Source organism: Gorilla gorilla, chromosome 12 (genome assembly GCF_029281585.2).
Source record: "Gorilla gorilla gorilla isolate KB3781 chromosome 12, NHGRI_mGorGor1-v2.1_pri, whole genome shotgun sequence".
In the NCBI taxonomy this organism is placed as follows: domain Eukaryota; kingdom Metazoa; phylum Chordata; class Mammalia; order Primates; family Hominidae; genus Gorilla; species Gorilla gorilla.
Genome location: NC_073236.2, coordinates 76,335,239 through 76,354,659, shown reverse-complemented (window position 1 = coordinate 76,354,659; position 19,421 = coordinate 76,335,239). Strand labels below are relative to the sequence as shown.

Sequence of the window (19,421 nt, the reverse complement as noted above, 5' to 3'; positions counted from 1 at the left end):
AGCCTTGGACCAGATGGATTCACAGCCGAATTCTACCAGACATAAAAAGAAGAACTGGTACCAATCCTATTGAAACTATTCCCCCCAAAAAAAAAATCGAGGAGGATGGACTCCTCCCTAACTCATTCTACGAAGCCAGCATCATCCTGATACCAAAATCTGGCAGAGACACAACAAAAAAAGAAAACTTCAGGCCAATATCCCTGATGAACATAGATGCAAAAATCCTCAACAAAACACTAGAAAACCAAATCCAGCAGCACATCAAAAAGTTAATTCACCACAATCAAGTAGGTTTTATCCCTGGGATGCAAGGTTGGTTCAACATACACAAATCGATAAATGTGATTTATCACATAAACAGAACTAAAGACAAAAACCACATGATTACCTCAATAGATGCAGAAAAGGCTTTCAATAAAATCCAACATCCTTTCACAACACCCAACAAACTCGGTATTGAAGGAACATACCTCAACATAATAAAAGCCATCTATTTCAAACCCACAGCCAACATCATACTGAATGAGCAAAAGTTGGGAGCATTCTCCTTGAAAACTGGAACAAGACAAGGATGCCCACTCTCACCACTCCTGTTCAATATAGTACTGGAAGTCCTTGCCAGGGTAATCACGCAAGATTTTTCTACACCAGTAATGTCCAAATCAAGATTGCAATCCCATTCACAATAGCCACAAAAAGAATAAAATGCCTAAGAAGACAGCTAACCAGGGAGGTAAAAGATCTCTGCAATAAGAACTACGAAATACTGCTGAAAGAAATCAGAGACAACACAAATAAATGGAAAAACATTCCATGCTCAGAGATTGGAAGAATCATTCTTGTTAAAATGGCCATAATGCCCAAAGCAACCTAGAGATGGAACAGAATAGAGAACCCAGAAAAAAAGTCACACACCTACAACCATCTTGATCTTCAACAAACTTGACAAAAGTAAGCAATGGGGAAAACACTCCCTATTCAATAAATAGTGTTAGGATAGCTGGCTATTCATGTGCAGAAGAATGAAACTGGAACCCCTCCTATCAGCATAAACAAAAATTAATTCACGATTAAATTAAACAAAAATTAATTCACTTAAAAAATTTAAATGTAAGACCTCAAACTATAAATATCCTACAAGGAAACCTAGGAAATACCCTTCTCAATATCAGTCTTAGCAAAGAATTTATGGTAAAGTCCTCAAAAGCAAATACAAGAAAAACACAAATTAAGCGGGGCCTAATTAAACTAAAGAGCTTCTACACAGCAAGAAACACTATAAAGAGAGTAAACAGACAGCCTACAGAATGAGAGAAAATATTTGTAAACTGTGCATCCAACAAAGGTCTAATACATAGGATCTATAAGGAACATAAACAAATCAAGAAGCAAAAAACAAATAACCTCTACAAAAAGCGGGCAAAGGACATGAATTTCTCAAAAGAAGACATACAAATCGCCAACAAACATATGAAAGAATGCTCATAATCACTAATCATCAGAGAAATGCAAATCAAAACCAAAATGAGATACCATCTCACACCAGTCAGAATGGCTTTTGTTAAAAGTCAAAAAATAACAGAAATTGGTGACGCTGAAGAAAAAAAGGGATACTTACACACTGTTGGTGGGTATGTAAATTAGTCCAGCCACTGTGGAGTGCAGTCTGGAAATTTCTCAAAGAATTAAGAGTTGAACTACCATTCGACCTAGCCGTCCTATTACTGGGTATACACTGAAAAGAAAACAAATCATTCTACCAAAAGGAAGTGTGCACCTGTAAATTCACTGCAGTGCTATTCACAATAGCAAAACCATGGAATCCACCCAGGTGCCCATCAAATGGTGGACTGGATAAAGAAAATGTGATACACACACACACACACACACACACACATACACACACACACACACACACACCATGAAATACTATGCAGCCATAAAAAAGAACAAAAGTATGTCCTTTCTAGCAACAGGGATACAGCTGGAGGCCATTATCCTAAGTGAATTAATGCAGGAACAGAAAGGTAAATACAACAGTTCTCACTTATAAGTGGGAGCTAAACACTGGGTATACACAGACATAAAGAGGGAAACAATATACAGTGGGGACTAATAGTAGAGCAGGGAGAGAGGGAGGAGGACAAGGACTAAAAAACTACCTACTGGGTACTATGCTCCCTACCTGGGTGATGGTTTCAATCATACCCCAAACCACAGCAACCTGCAATATACCTTTGTTAACAAGCCTGCACAAGTACCTCCCAATTCTAAAATAAGTTGAAAAATAAAAGAAAGAGTATGTGGAAATTCAAATGAAAACAACTACCATGTTATATGTGATGATCTACATATAGACCATTAAAATATATTAATATTTTTAAATGAATTTACTGATAAAATTTTTTTCTGTACTATTTACTGTATATTTTTCAAAAGAATTTTTTCTTAGACTACATAATTCTCTCTGTTCTGTTCTTCTAATTAAGATATGGACTGTTGGGCTGGGCGCGGTGGCTCACGCCTGTAATCCCAGCACTTTGGGAGGCCGAGGCGGGCAGATCATGAGGTCAAGAGATTGAGACCATCCTGGCCAACATGTTGAAACCCTGTCTCTACTAAAAATACAAAAACTAGCTGGGCGTGGTGGTGCATGCCTGTAGTCTCAGCTACTTGGGAGGCTGGGGCAGGATAATCACTTGAACCTGGGAGGCGGAGATTGCAGTGAGCTGAGATTGCGCCACTGGCCTCCAGCGTGGTGACAGAGCGAGACTACGTCTAAAATATATGTGTGGACTGTTGTTTAGAGTTCTGTGGTGTGAAATTAGACCAGCAGTTTTCTAATATCCATAAAATAATTTTAAAATGTTTCTCCTCTGAAAGTCACATAATTCAGTCACAGAGAGCTTATTTCTATGTTTCCCTTGTTTTGTTTTGTTTTCAGCTGCTTGGTAAGCCAATTTTCTACTTAGAATTTACTGTTAAAACTCTCATTTGGTTCAGTATGTGGGCTTTATCCTTTTCATGGTCTGTTATGTAAAAAAGATGGCTTAAAAAACATTTTTTTTAAGTTTGCTGTATAGCAGTGGTTCTCAACTTGGATGCCCACGAGAATCGCCTAGGGAACCTGTAAAAGATACTGATACTCCCTCCCCTCCAGAGATTCTGATGTAACTGGTCTGGGTGGGCCTCTTTTAAAAGCTCTGTAGGTGATCTTAATGTGTTGTCAAAGCTAGGAACTACTGCTCTAGGATCCTGCCATTGTCCAAATAAAAGCTTATCTTTTCTGATAGAACCTAGATGATAAATGCTTTTTAAAAAATTCTATAGTTCAGTAGATCCAATGATTAAATTTCTTCTCTACAAGGCTGTTTTCTTTTTTTAGTTTGAATTTTAGGGTTTAAGAGCATATTGTATCTTTATTCTGATGATTAGTCCAAGAAGTCCCTTGGCTGCTACTGAAAAAAAAAATTAAAGGAATATGCCTGAATACTACTTTAATAGACTGGTACTTTTGGTTCACGATATTCTAAAAAAAATTCTATACTTCGTATTTAAAGATTATGTCTTCACACACACACACACAAGAAAAACAATTAATGCCCTAGAAATTTCTTCTACAAGATTATACTTTTTGCATAATGACTTTCACATGAAGCTCTAAAAAAGAAATCTTTACAAATTTTTCCAGTTGCTAGAATAACTAAAAGGGCCAATTCCTAAAACAAAAGCTCTTGACAAAAAAATGAATTATATATCTTAATAAGATCAAAAGGGAGGAAATTATACTATCAGTGGTGAATAAAGAATCATGTAGAAATTTGCATACAACTTTATGAAAAAATATTCAAATGCATAAAATGAATAATTTTCCAGAAACACCAATTATGGAAAAAAATAACCCTTTAAAAATGGAATCAGTAATGAAAAAAATCTACCCTCCTTAAAAGACGTCACACCCAGGAAGTTTTACAGGTAAGTTTTATCAGACTTTCAAGTATCAATTCCTTTTGGTACTGTTACAGAGAGGAGAAAAGGAAAAAGCTAGCCAAATCATTCCACAGAGCTAATAATATCAACTCTAGAAAGGTTAGATAAGAAAGGATAATTTTAAAAAGTAAAATTGTGTGCCAAACTCATATTTAAGCACATTGGGAAGCCTCTTCAATCTTCCCTACTTAACATCTCTCTAAGTAGAATTGATCACCACTTTCTGTTGGGTCCCACTGTAGCTTACACATACTCTACCCACAGCACCATTAACACTTTAATGCACTTACACATTTTCATATTTGTCTCTTATTGGCAGACGCTAAGATCCTTGAAGGCAGGGACAGTTTCTTATTCATATCCCCTGGTATGAAATACAGTGTTTTTCATACCAGGGGATATGTAGTTGCTAAATGACATGGCTATTTCAAGTAGAAATACCATTAATGTGCACATGCAGAGGTAGGAAATAATGAGTCAGCAAGTAAATTCATTTGACTAAGACATGGTTTATGTAAGGAAACAACACTGGAAAGGTAGGCCAAGGGCAATCAGGGTGGGTTTTTTAGTGCTGAGGCTGAGTTTGGTTTTAGCATCCACAGAAGACTTTTAAGCAGGCAATGTCTAAATCAGATCTGTGCTTCAGGATCCATAGAAGCACTTTTTAGACCTGTTAGAGACCTCGAGGTGACCTAACTGAATTAAATCAATCGTTTTAAAAATAAGAAAACTAAAGTCAGATAGGGTAGGTGATCTACTCAAAGGCACAGAACACAGAATTAGCTAGAAGCAGGCAGAAGCTTAGAGTATTCATCTTATCTCGAATACTAATTCTGGGAAATACTCCTTAAAGTCTAAAAGATAACTGATTTAGAGGCAAATATAGGAACATACTATTTTACCTACATAAGAAAGTGGGGGAGAGGGAGCTTTTTTTACAGTTATAATACAACAAAACAGAGAATTCTGAAACCAAAGTACTAGTACAAACTGAAAATACACATAGGTTCACATATATGAATGAATGATCAAACTATTATCATGAATTGATAGAGGATACTGTCCTCACCTCATAATCTATAGCTCTCCTTAAATATCCTTGCCCCAAATGCGGTCTGGCACGACAGGGCCTTACACAATATAGGCATTTAACTAATGTTTGTTAATTGACTGAAGTCTGAAGAGAGTAATTGGTAATAAAAGCTTTCACAGGCATGATATCATGAGTAAACAGTAATAATAGAACTAATAATGATAATAACAAGAGTCATAACAGTGAACAGCGATTCAGGGCTTACTATACATTGATATTGCTCTAAATGCATGTATTAACTCATTTATCATCATGAACTGTATTTTTCAAATAATGAAACTATAGCACATACAAGTTAGTAACTTGGTCAAGGACAGGAAGCTACATAGTGGCAGAGCTAGCATTTGAACCTGGAAGCCTGGACTCTTAACTACTACACTGTTCTAGCCAGCCCTGGAATTGTCTGGGTATCTTCTAGATATGATACTTTTTGAATATTTGAAAAACATAAATTATAGGTAAAAAATATTCACATTTATTTCAGAATAGAAAATCTAATAATTCTATTTTATTTACTTTATTAAAATGTACATATTTGTTTTAGATTTACCTCTAGTCTTCCTTGAGCATAACCCAGGAGGAGTAGATTGGCTCTGTCCTTCTCAGAAGAAATGGGGGCCCAAGGCCAAGCATCATCGTTGACCAGTGGCCACCAGCAAACAACTCTATCATGAACACAGTTGATAGCTAGATGTCGCTCTGTTGTCTTGTTTATTGGGCCGGGTATTTCATAATAGAAAATCTAACAATTTTAAAAAAGCATACATGAAACATTTCTTTTAAAAGACGCAAAATCCTCAAGTATTACAAAAATTAAAGCATCTGGAAATGTAGTTACATGCAAGTAAATATGCATGTTAAACATGTGCGTAAGAAGGTGTCAGAATTTACCAAATTCTTCTGACACATATATAAAAAAGACATATGTTCAAAATTCTCCCCATTTTTAGTGAAGGAAGGAAAAGAAGAAATGTGAGCTAGGAAGGAATTGAATGTAGCAATTCCAATCAATACCAAAATGTACAGTCATGGTTGCTTGACAGCATCGACCTACACATAGGATTTAGGACCAGCTGTATAAAATGACAAGTTCAGTACTGCTGACCAAGAGAGTCTCACTACTGTTTAAGACATAACGTGTTAACAATGACTGACAACAAAAAAAGGAAAAACAACTTGAGGCAAATATCTCTTTAAAGAATATATGCGACGTATACACATATATTCTGCATAAAAGGGATAAGCCACAGCATCATGCATAAAAGTTTATGCAGCTTCTGAGAATTATGCTTCTCTTTCTTAGGCAGGATTTGTAGAATTTATTATTCAAACTATGTTATTTTGGAACATGGTTATTTGAAAACATAAGCACGGCACCATCTGTGTGACACATGCCAAGGAAATATAGATTGCACCGTATTTCTGCTTAAGGAATTAATGGAAGGTTGATAGCCTGGAAGAAAAAAAAAAACTATCTTGCCATTGCTGGTCAGCAATAATCGAACCACTTTCTGGGGATTAAGCGCATGGCTAAGCCTACTGGACCAGACACTAGCAAAGGGCAGGGGGTCTTCTTATCAGAGAAATGCTTCTGGAGCCAGTCTCACTACATGACAGATTGCTTTCATATTCCTGTCTGCAAGGCAACAAAGGATGGCAGTAATGCGATAATGCCAGAGTGCAACGGGTGTTAAGAACCCGTTGCATTTATGTATTGTATTTAGTAAATAATCAGGCTCATCCAAATTGTGATCTCACCACTCAACCAAGGCCATTAAAACCAAGGTTAATGCTTTAATAATCCTCTGCTATTTTTTTTCAATATGGTCAAAAGGAACCCTTTTCTATTTGCATGGCCATAATATTATTGACCTCTTCATCCTCTGAATGCACATCAAAAGGAACTGAAATCAAAGTAATTACCAGTGTTGTTCTCTCATGGTAAACATTTAACTCCTCACAGTGTCCCTTCACTGTTAAATAAATTGAATTGGATTTTTTTCAGATGTAGACAGGAAAACTTGTTAAAGGTCAATAGTTTAAGGATGTTTACTCTGCAATTTTCTTTGCCAAAATTATGTCAATCTGAAAGAATTAAACTATGGTACAGCTGTAAAGAAAAGCAAAAGTACAATACTCTATACCACTTCCTTGTTTTAAAATCCAAATGGGCAATGACAGACAACACAGATGTACTTTATGCTATTAAGTGTAATTTCTTATATTTAAGCTCTCAATATCATTAAGTCTTCTTATTTGAGAGAAATACCACGATGAAATTGCTAAGTACTTAAAAATACACATACATTATTTCGATGTCTGATTTGCTGCATAAGTATGTTACCTATGAATTTCTAGATGAGGAAATTGAGTCACAATGAGTGACTGACATTTTCAGTTGTCACATAATGCAAATCACTTACGTTATGAAATGTTAGGAAATTTCATGATTCCTATGAGTTTAATATTATCAGTATTCTGTCATGATGACCAAGAGGGAATGTAAAATAAACAAATTTCTTAAAATATCCTTCCAATGGACAAATAGCAGATTTGACTAAGTATTAAAAATATACATTTTAAATATTAAACCAGGAAATGAAATTAATGAGCTTTCCGAAGGGAAACAGATTACTTCTCTAATATATAGGAATGACATGGAGTGCCAATGTTCCTATTTTCCTAAATCCAAAGGCATATTCAAATAAGCAAGTAAGTAATTCCCTTACTTAAGGTTTAAGGACCCAAACGCTAGATGTCTTTTCCTCATCTTTTCATAAGAAAAGATGGCATCTTGACAGTTTCTCTCTGTTCTCAGGTAGCTACTACTCTTCAGTTGAGAAGATTTTATCAAGCTATCACACCTAAGATAAAGAAACTAGTCATCCAGAATTTTATATATACTTACTTTAAATGGTTTGAGTTAATGCACACTGGTGCATTTTAAAGACCGATCAATTTTAGTAAATAAACAGTATTTCAAGTAAATCTGAAGTTAGCCATTCTAGAACTAACATCCCTTTAAGAATGCTAATACCATTTTTGTTTTGGCTAACCATATATAAGTAGCACTAATTTCCAGTTTTAAAAAATCTATATTAAGGTTTTATAGAAGTTTCACAAAGCTGGCAAACGAAACTAGATGGTAGTTTATCACCACAATGAAAAACTCATTTATTTTATTCCACATTAAAAATCTTTTTTTAAGAATAAATGTTTCTACTAAATAAAACTAAATCCTCCCATGCTACCACCACCTCATTCATAAGTAATAATCCCAAAGGGCAAAAGGTTAGGTTAAATACTACTTTGCCAAAAACACACACACATTTCAAGCTACAGAGCTAGCTTCTCAAACTCTTTGCTCTTGCTACAGATGCTCTAGGTATGGCATAAGTGTGCATCTTTTTTAAGGAAGCTGTATATCAGCTCTGTTCCCAGTGAACAGTGAACTGTCTCAAATCCACATCATAGAGGTTGGATCAATCTTGCAAACACAAGTCACTGCTGAAAAGAGGCCTTGAACTGAAACAGCCTGGAAAATGTATTACTCATCCTAGCAGAGAATATGTCTTCCCAGCAGTTAAAATGTAATGTGGCAAAACTCAAATTAAACACATCACTTAAAATAAAAATTCTGCCTTAATAGATGTAAAGCTCCTGATACAGGAAGGAAACAAATTACCTGGAATTAGTGAAGGGTGAGATACTAACACATGAAGATTTCTTTTTGCATTTTGTCCAGTTATAGCTGGAGGGGGAGGGTTCTTCCCCCTCCTTGTTTATTACACTTTTCTATTAACCTTTCAAAGTGCCTCCATCTTTCTTTCTTTTCTTCTGAAGTGGAAAGTATCTACCCTAGAAAGCTATCCTACCCTAGAAAGATGATATGGGGTCTTAGGGGAAAATGAGAATGGTATATATACTACCACTAGCACGAAAACCATTTTCAAAAGTGTAACTTGCCTCTATTATCTGTCTTTGACGTCTATAAATACTACATAAATTGCTCCAAACGTGCCATTGTTAGACAACCCCCCATAGTGAGAGTATAAAAGAAAACTTAGGATGGCCACTGTTTACAGTTAATTAAGCTTAATCCTGTAATATTTCCAGTTTTTCTGAAATCCAGAAATGTTGAAGAATAATGAGCAGAATACCAATTTATGTGATACTCTCATATACCTTAATAATTAATAATATGACTATATAAATCAAAATCTCTACCTTATAATCCAAGGCTGAGAGTTTTTCCAGTCTTTTGTTTACATCAGAAGAATCCATCTTCTTGGTAAACTGAATAAAACATAGTTTGTTTTGTGCCAAAAATGATAAGATGATAAAACTGTCTGTGAGAAGAGCTAAAAAACATAATTAGATAATACCAAGTTAGAATAAAATAATGAATAGATTTTTCCACTGATATGTTACAAAAAGCTATTTTCAAACATACATATTAACTGAAATCACTAAAGTCTCTTGAATATCATTATAGCATTTTATAAAAATATTAAAGATATTAGGAATAAACAATAATTGTCAATCTAATCATGTGTGATTTTTTTTCCTGTGACTATTTCAATATACACTGATATTTGGGGACCACCAATGGATGAGATGTATTTAGAACCAGGGCTATAAAGGTATTTTAAAAAAACTATTTCGCACCTGAATGTAGAGATGAAAACATTCCATTTTATTTGTGCTAAGAGTTTAATCCTATATTTATATGATAGAAACCATCAGAGGATAAAGTGGATTTATTAGGGGATACTGATCAGTGTTCTCTACCAGTCTATTTATTTTAAAAATTTTCATCAGTGAATCTTCTTTTAGGGGTATACAAGCTGGATGAAATAAAGCATATTATGACCAATATGTACATTACATAAATTAATATCTAATAATGAAAATTAGCACAATATTTCTACAGCTTTGTCACTAAAGCACAGAAGTAGGTAAATAACTAATATTTGTGGATTATATAAAGGGCTATTAATGTTACATAAAATTATTGATAAAAACATGTTACAGGAATTTGAGAAATGTTTTGCATTGTTCCTAGCATAAAGAAATTATTAAATGTTTTATACATTTTCCTTTACTTTCACACCCCTGACCATACAAACAGTGACCAACAGTGGATCTACACAATTACAAGAGAATCTGGAGAACTGCCAAGAAATCACATTGTTACCATGTTCCCATGAGAGTGTATTATTTTGGGTACAAATAAAAGAAATACATGAAAAAGGATAACTCAGAGACACGAATTGTGCTGAAAGTTTCCTTTTAATTCTCATTGAGGAGCATCAATATAACAAAATCATCACAGCCAGTATTTTATTTGCAGTACCAATGAAGGGGTCAATTATTAGACATATGAAAATGGAACCTCTTCTACAGGGAAGCTTCCTCAGCACCTTACTCCTGTAAGGAAGGGGAAATAGCATGCTTACAATCCTACCCCCAGCTTATTACTATCAGTAATGTTGCTAATTATGGCCATCCTGCAGAGTTCTTTTCTTCAAGATGATGTGATTGTTTCTGATTTATTCAGAGGTAGCTAGTGAGAGAACACAGCAGACGGAAGATTTCTTTATTCTCACCTCTGTCCTTTCCACTAGGACATACTTCCTTTGATTACTAAATTTAAGATACTGACCATTTTCAATCTTTCATGATAATACAATGTTTCTCAACCTTTTTATCTTGAATAAAAGAATATAATCTTTAAAAATTCAGGAGTCAGAACAGTATAGTGAAAGGAAAATGGGCTTCACAGCCCGAACCTGTATTCAAATCTTAGCTCAGTCACTTTCTAGCTATATGACTCTGGACATGTTCCTTAGTAGCTCAGCTTCATTTCCTTATGTGTAAAAATGGAAATAACTATACCTTATACAATTGTTTTCTTGTATTAAATAGGTAGGTTAGGAACCCAGCATATAGAGCCTTTTGGTTCAATAAATGTCAGTATCCTTCCTATTCAATAACTGGCTTAATATCTTTTTCTTATGTGCTTTGTACCAATTACAGACTGATTGAGATGTCACTTAATAGGACCTGATTGTCCAGTATATTAGGCATTGGTCTTTACTATTTAGAAAATATAGCCCAAAATCTCTCTAAGACTTTAGTAACAAAGAATCTTCCTATGAGAGCCAAAGCATCAATTGTTTACTGGTGGTTGTGTTGATATGTTTGTGTTATTTATTCAAAATTCATTTGGAAATGAAATATATATTTGAAGTGCCAGTTATAGAGAAATAATTTTGAAAGAATGAAAACAAAACCCTATTTTGAAAAAATGTTCACTTCTTTTAAGGAAAAAGTAAAAAAACAACTCAGAATATAAGCTTAACAGTTGACAAGAAGAAAAAAACTTTGATATTAAATATTAGTCGAAACTTGTATTGGTCCCAGGGGGTGTAAGTACGCTATTACAAGCAATTACTTGTTGTGTTTGCAAGTCCCCAGTGGTAATAATTAGTCTACCTGTTGACACACTATTTCTCCTGCCCCACTGTTAATGTAGGCAATTGATTTGCACATGGGGGTAATTACCATCACTGATGGTGTCTGAGATGAGCTTCCCCACCAGGCTTCTGTCAATCACCACTTTCTCCAGCTGCGGCCCAGAAAGGCTTAGAGACACCAGCACACCTGAACCAAAAAGGAGCTAAAACCAGGTAAGTGGGGGAGAGAGAGAGGAAGACATGCTGTGATTTAGAATCTTTAAAAAACCTCTCTCCAAATATACAACTTATACAGATATTTTACACATGCATCTACACTACAAAATTATAAAGATTTTCTTCACTGAAAAACAATTACTGACATTGTGAGTAAAAAGAGAAAGGTGGCTAAAGGATGCAACACAATAAATGCATTGATTAAAGCTACATGCAGAAACCTAATTTAGGCCATGTTTATTAGAAATCTAATCTTCTAAATACTTAGAAAGCACATATGCAGAAATAACTGCTTTGTTTTGGATTCAGAAAATGTAATGTATTCTATTATTTTGAAAAATTACTATTATAAACTAAAACATTTCTTGAGGTCTGAATAGTCATTGCTACACATTAAATATAGAAGAGATGCCACTATTACAATATAAACAGCTAATGTTATGCATTTATTTGGAAGTTAAATACTACTTACTTCTAAAAATAAAGATCTTGTCAGTCTAAAATTTTAAAATACATGTAAATCAAGGCAATTAAGTAAAATGTTAAATTTTTAAAATCATAAACAACACATATCAGAAACAATTTCACAAGGAGAAATAAAGGAATATAGTAGAGCATCCAGGCTTTATCAATATCAGTGTTCACAAAACCACTCAACAAAAGATGATTGGATATCACCATTATAATTTTATACTGCTCCTTTCCATTTGTGGCAGCATAATTCATTCATCTCCAAATGTTTAAAACTTCTGAAAGGACTATGCATATGCGTATGCTTGTTATCTATGAGATTATGAAATATCAACATTGGAAGAAATTGTTTCACCTTCAAGGCAACAGACTCAAAGCTGATGAATCATGGAATAACATATGGTATAAGAAGAAAAAAAAACAATTGTCAGTAAACTAATCACAAACATGCTAGCCAAATTCAAAGACAACTTTGATTTTAAACAAAACAGGGGAATCCCCCACCCACCTAGGCATCATGTCCCAGCTAGAGAGGATGATTCTGTGTTGAGACATATTTGGACATGTGTGAAAGATAAGCAGCATGAGGGACCAGGGTAATATAAAGACAGACCACCATTCCTCACTGCCTAACAGATTCCAGGCACATGATTCAGAAAAGAAACTGAAGAGTTGCTTTGCATTTACTGTTAGAACTCTTGTCCTAGTCACCAGAAAGCTTACCTTTATTTGACTTAACAGATTATTCCATTTTGCGTTAATACCTCTACAGGGGCAGAGAGTTGGGGGGAAGGTACTTAATCATCTTTATGGGTTTTGGAGACTACTAAGAGAAGGCACATTTGTTTCAAGAAATTTAAAATGCTTCACAAATTAATCTCTACTGAATTACACCCAGCCCTACCACATACCTTAATGGCAAATGGTGATATTTCCCTTTTGAAGAATCCCCCCATAGCAACACAGCAGGTGGTCTTAACTCCCCAAATTCCTTCTCAGACGGGCAATTTTAGGGACATCTTTTATATCTACTTCTCCCCTTCCTCCTTTATTCAAAACATCTCTAAAATCTACCCTTTTCTATTTATTTTTATCTAGTAAAGCTTTACACCTATACTCTTAAGCACTTCTTTTCCTAATTACTCATTGACTACCAGCTCCTTATGGATGTTGGCTTGGCCACATTTATCTTTGTAGTGCCAGGAATACAGTAGGTGCTCAACAAATGTTTGGAGAAAGAATCACAACTAACTCAATGGAACACCAGATAATTTGCAGTTACAAAAAAAAAAAACTTGGTCTAATTTTCCATTTTCATATGACATGGATGTTCCTTCTGCAGCATCCCTTCAAGCATCTAGCCCATGCTTGAATATTGCCAGTGATCAGGAGCTCACTGCTTCACAGGAAAACTGTTCTACCATGGGTCAGTTGTAATCAATTTAAAGATCCTTCATTCATTTTTTTAATTCACCAAAAACTGAATATTCATTATATGCCAAGCACTAAATTAAATTTAAGGGCTCAAAAAGAAATCAAATATAATTCTTAAAGTAGGTTAAATAAAGTAGGTTAATAGAAAGAGGTCGAGATCAAAGCAAATAACTAATAAAGTGCTGTTACTAGTTTACCAGACCTATTATAGAAGTACATACTGGGTAGACTCAGAGTCTGACTGAGAAGGAGGTGGTGACTCTTGAGATTGAGGCTAAGGATACAACTGACTCCCTACAACTTCAACAGTCACCCCAATTATTCTTCAGTAGCACCCACCTCAAATATTCAAGGATAATAACACAGTGGTTAAGAGCACAGACTCTGAAATCAGAATAAAATCAATATTGGCTACTTGTTACTAGCTGTGTGACACTGACAGTGTAATTTAACCTCTCTGTCCCTTCATTTCCTCACCTGAAAATAAACATGATAGTATCTACTTCATAGGATGAGGATTAAATAACTTTTTACAAAAAACATTTAGAATAATGCCTGGCACACAGTGTTTGCAATTATTATTATTATTCAACCATTAATTGTAGGATGCTGTCCATAGTCTCCAAATCACTGCTCCTGCCTCCAGGCATAGATTAGTTATCTAACCAATGTATGCATGCTCTTGCCTCCATGACACTCACCCCTTTGAATCCTATATCAAATAACAAATATCCTCACTACGTTGTTAACCAACTCTGAGCACATTTGTCTTTTTAAAAACCTTGTAACCCAGGTTGGACTCAATGTTAGATGTGTGACACTCAGGTGAGTTACAATTAGTAAAAAATGCAATCTTTTGTTGCCTCTCCCATTGGCTATGATTTCACAAGGATATTATCTCCAAAATATTTGCAAGTTCCTTCAGAACTCTGGAATTTAATTTTTCCAAGTGTCTAATTTCTTTTACCTTGTTTTCTGTTCTCACCACTGCTCTCATGAAATAACTCTCATATCCTAACAAAAACTGCTTTTTCTATGTATGAGCGTTTGTTATAAAATTCTTTTAAAAACCCACTTTTATGAGATGAAGAAGGAAAGTATAGCCTGTGAGAGTAAGTAAATGAGGGAACTTATGCCGGAAAAGATTCAGAGGGGTGAGTGTCATGGAGCCAAAAGCATGCATACACTGGTTAGATAACTGATCTATGCATGGAGGCAGGAGCAGTGATTTGGAGACTATGGATCCTGCCAAGTGAGGTTGGACATTCCTTCAGAATCCTTCTCAAAGAATAGGTGCAGCCACTTTTTCATAAATTCACTCATTTACCCCAAAATATATATATTTAGTATATCATATGAGCCAGGCACTGTTCCAAGTGCTGAGAATACAGCAATGAACAAAACAGACAATGCCCTTGCCCTCCCTGGCCTCATGGAGCCTGCATTCAAGTGTGGACACAGATAATAAAACAAATAGTTTTAATATAATGTACAATAGCAGTAAGAACTATAGAGCAAATTTAGGAGGGTGCTACTTTAAGCAAGATGGCTAATAAAGAAATAAGCCTCTCTGAGGAAATAACATTTGAATATAGACTCAAATGAAGTAAAAGAACAAGCCACATAAATATCTGGAGAAAAGGAGTTCGAGGCAGAGAGAAGAGCTAATGCAAAAACTCTGAGGTGGCAATGTGCCTAGGCTGATTGAAGAAAGCTAGGCCAGTGTGGCTGGAGGGGAGTAAGTGAAAGGGATATTCATAGAGGATGAAGTCAGAGAGGCAGTCAAGGGCCAGGTTAGGTTAGACCTTGTTGATGAGAAGTCACTGAGTTTTAAGCAGCACAGAACTATAATATAATTTATGTTTTAAAGCACGGGATCAGGGCAAGAGTGAAGCAAGGAGACCATCACGAGCCTATTGCAGTGGTTGAGGTGAGAGATGATGGCTTGGGACTAGAATGGTAATGCTGAAGGAAATGATAAGTGGGCAGACTTGAGATATATTTTAAAAAGTATCTACTAGCACTTGCTGAAAAATTGAATGTGGCATATGAGAGAAAGACTCAAAGATTTTTGGCCTGAGCAACAGTTTACTGTGATTGGGAATGCTAGAAGAAAAGCAAATTTAGATTATGGAGAATCAAGAGTTTGATTCTGACACGTTAAGTTTAAAGTATTTATGGACATACCAGTGGAGAGATCTAGTACATAATCAGAAATGTGTCTGAACTTCATGGGGGACTACAGAGGTATATCTGGGAGTCATCAACAATACAAAGGTAGTATTTAAAGCCATGGTACTGGACATGCTCTCCTTTAAAAAATGAGTGGAAAGACAGAAAGAGATCTAAGGTCTGAGCTCTGGGACATTCTGACCCAAAAGATCAGTTTAGCCCTCTTATTGAACCTGAGTTTGGATACTTGAAAGATCAAGTATGTCCACCATTTCATATTTCCAAATGTCCTATGGACTAGAGGCATCCCTGACACCAGATTTTGGAATAAGAAGGTATAAATCAATTAATAAGCTAATTAATGCATTTTTATAAAACAGCCTATGGGGAAGCATAGAGTTGCCAAATAATGGTGCCAAAAATACTCCTGGATATTGTAAAGGAGATAACTAGAGTTAGAAAAATATAGTCAAGGAAAGAATATTCCAGCCCAGACAGGAAAGTGCTATTCTCACCTCTGCCTGTTTCCCCAAAGTGGTTTGTCCTTAAGACCTCCAAAATGGAAAGGGTCTATGTAAGATTTGGTAGGACAAAAAGGGAAAAGAGCACCAAGACAGTGTCCTATTCCATTGCAAGGGGTTGGAGGGAGGATTCTGGTAGCTCAGAAAATAAAAAAGGGCAGGCAAGGTGGTAAAGGGAGGCATCTCTGAAGCAGATCTGAACTGAAAAGACCCGCAGGATGAACCAACGAGAAGGCCAGTGGTATCTCCCAACACTGTCCCAATTTGAATGTTGTTTAAATGTTGTGCAGGAGATAACTGAGGCAAAGAGAAACCGAAACTCTTCTTTTTCTTTGACACCCCGCCAGACAAAAAGTACCTTCCTTATTATTCCTGCTCTGACCATGTCTCTTTATGTTGCCTTTCTCATTTGCTCCTTTTCATTTTCTTCAAATAAGCTCATACTGGGAAGGTAAGCTTTCTCTTTAAGAAACTCAGAAATGATTTTCACAATCCCCAGATGGCTCTTCAAATTGGCTTCTCTTAACCCTAAAGTCTACAGTACTTAGACTGAGGATTAAATTGGAAGTGAAATGGTACTTTGAGGGAAATGAGAAAATTATATCAGATGACATCATTAATTGAAACCAAACATAAATAACATCTGAATTTTGTTCATTCAGTAGGTTAAAAAAAAAACACCTAAGTGCCTCCTACATGTCAGGAAACAAAAGTAAATATAGTTAAGAATTTAAAAAAATTAGTTGATTTACTACAGAGAATTGACTTAAGGAGAAAGAAACAAAAGAACAAGAAATAAACAAGTATTTTTCTGGATAGAGAAGTGAGGTTCCTCACTGGGGTCTCCCAGTGGGATTTCCCAAAGATTTGTACGGTGTTATTCAATATATGGAATACAACGTACCTAGAAATCTGCCTGCAAAGTCTATTTCAATTTAATAAACCTAATTTTCTCACTTATTCTCATTATAAAACAAATGATGCCATATTTCAATCCCTAATGTAACTTTAAAATCCTGCTAACTATATTTCCATAAAAGAAAAGTGATCATTCCTAGAAAGTATTTATAAACATGGTCAAATTTGGTAGGACAAAAAAGAAAAAGAGCACCAAGACAGTGTTCTATTCCATTGCAAGGGGTTGGAGGGAGGCTTCTGGTAGCTCAGAAAATAAAAAAGAGCAGGCAAGGTGGTAAAGGGAGGCATCTCAAAATAAAACAAGGTCCGAAAGTAGATTTTGTATTTGTCAGTAGTTTTAAAGATCTAAAGAGTTAAAAGCAGTGGTGAGAAGTAAAGAGAAAGGCAAATCAGATAACACTTTTTTTGTATATTATTTTATAATTTACAGAAGACTTTTATATGCAACATAATGCATGTAAAATGACAGTATAACTGATACAAAATAAGTATGCAAGTTTTAAAAACAATAGTAATAAGGTTAATCTCATGCTCATACTAATTCCCAATCAGAAAGGTAAAGCAATTAATCAAAGGTCTCATAATTAGTGGGAAAGTGGAGACCAAGACAGGTCTATTAATGACAAATCCTATATACTCCTTCACCACTGTTTAGGAACTAATATCCTTAACTCTCACTTCTCAGTTGACTTCCATGCAATATCCCACCTGATTTTTCTCTCTCCAGCTCTTTTCTTCACTCAAACCAGTCTCCCTCTAAACCAGGGGTCCCCAATGCCCAAGCCACTAACCAGTACCCATCTGTGGCCTGTTAGCAACCAGGTCACACAGCAGGAAGTAAGCGGTGAGTGGGCAAGCATTACCGCCTGAGCTCTACCCTCTGTCAGATCAGCTGCAGCATTACATTCTCATAGGAGGTAAACCCTATTGGGAACTGTGCATGTGTTCTCAACTGGGGATGATTTTGGCCACCAGGAGACATGACATCTGGCAACGTCTGGAGACACTGCAGCTGTCACCACCTTTATATATTAGCCATCTTCACAGAGCCTCTCTTTAAAAGAGTGCTTTTAAATGAGTTGCTGCGGAAGCAAAGATGTTTTCCATGTCTTCATTAGGCAGATTTGGAAACTTCCCAAATTTTAATCAATCCTTTTCTCACATAAAGAAAGGGTAATGTGATAAGCTATCCTCTCTCATGTATGACAGCCTGGTCAGATATCTCAAATGGAGTGGTGGGCAGTGCACAGTCCAGATCAGCAGTCCACAGGAAACCCACCCTGTGTGTCTCTAACCATGTCCAGGGCTATCACTTTGATGACTAATGCTACTTTCCAAGATTGAAAGTGCCCCATAGCAAGTAATCGAGCTACCTTAGCTTGAAAGAAATATCTTGTTAGAACACCTTCTTGCCTTTGTTCTCATTCTCTGCTCACCAATCAGCCTTCTTATCTATACTTCAGTCTCTTGAATAACTTATCCGTGAGGTAATGCCCCAAGGAAATGAGCAATGTCTATGATGCCAAATATATCTCACATAGTAAATTAATAAATTGCCATTCCAGTTAATAAATCAGTCACATCTGAATTTGGCTATTGTTAATGTTGTTAGTACAAGAAAATAAATGGAGATAACATAAAAGATAAATAAGTTTAATTAATCAGAAATTTTTTCCCAACTGCATGATACCTTGTTGAAGGTGGGGAGAGGCATTTTTAAAAGTTACAGACCTACACAAGTAGCATCATTCTGTTTTACTAGGAAAAAAACAAGAGTAGTATGGGTATATATACACATAAAGAAATTGTAGAAACACAAGAAAATATCAGAAAAAATAAAACCAAAGCTGTTGATAGCAGGCATCTCACAGAGATAAAATTGGAACCCAGAGGGCACAAACTTCAACTTCTTGCCTTATAAAATTTTTAAAAATTGATATTAGGGATAATTTTTTAAAACTTTTGTGTGTTATTCAGTATTTTTCTATAAAAATTTTCAAAAAAAGGAAACGCTTAAAATATCTGGCCACAAATATACTTCTTATTTTATGGTTTTAAAGAGATGCTAGAAATGTGTTTCTCAAAAGTCGGAATACTGAAAATGCACTAAGAGTTGTTCCTCAC

General features: G+C 35.5%; 1 protein-coding gene across 13 annotated transcripts in view; it reads right to left on the bottom strand.

Moving 5' to 3' along the window:
- The window catches only part of WDPCP (WD repeat containing planar cell polarity effector), a 482,654-nt gene that overhangs the window by 315,820 nt on the left and 147,413 nt on the right, over positions 1-19,421 (bottom strand). For all 13 annotated transcript variants that reach the window (XR_010130115.1, XR_010130117.1, XR_010130114.1 and 10 more), the window contains 3 exons: positions 11,654-11,768; positions 9,314-9,447; positions 5,637-5,828 (listed from right to left, as the gene is read on the bottom strand). Coding sequence is in view for 9 of the 13 variants with exons in the window: in XM_031008388.3 (XP_030864248.1) it covers positions 5,637-5,828; positions 9,314-9,447; positions 11,654-11,768 (441 nt within the window). In the remaining 4 variants the exon portion in view is untranslated. The remainder of the gene's footprint in view (positions 1-5,636; positions 5,829-9,313; positions 9,448-11,653; positions 11,769-19,421) is intronic.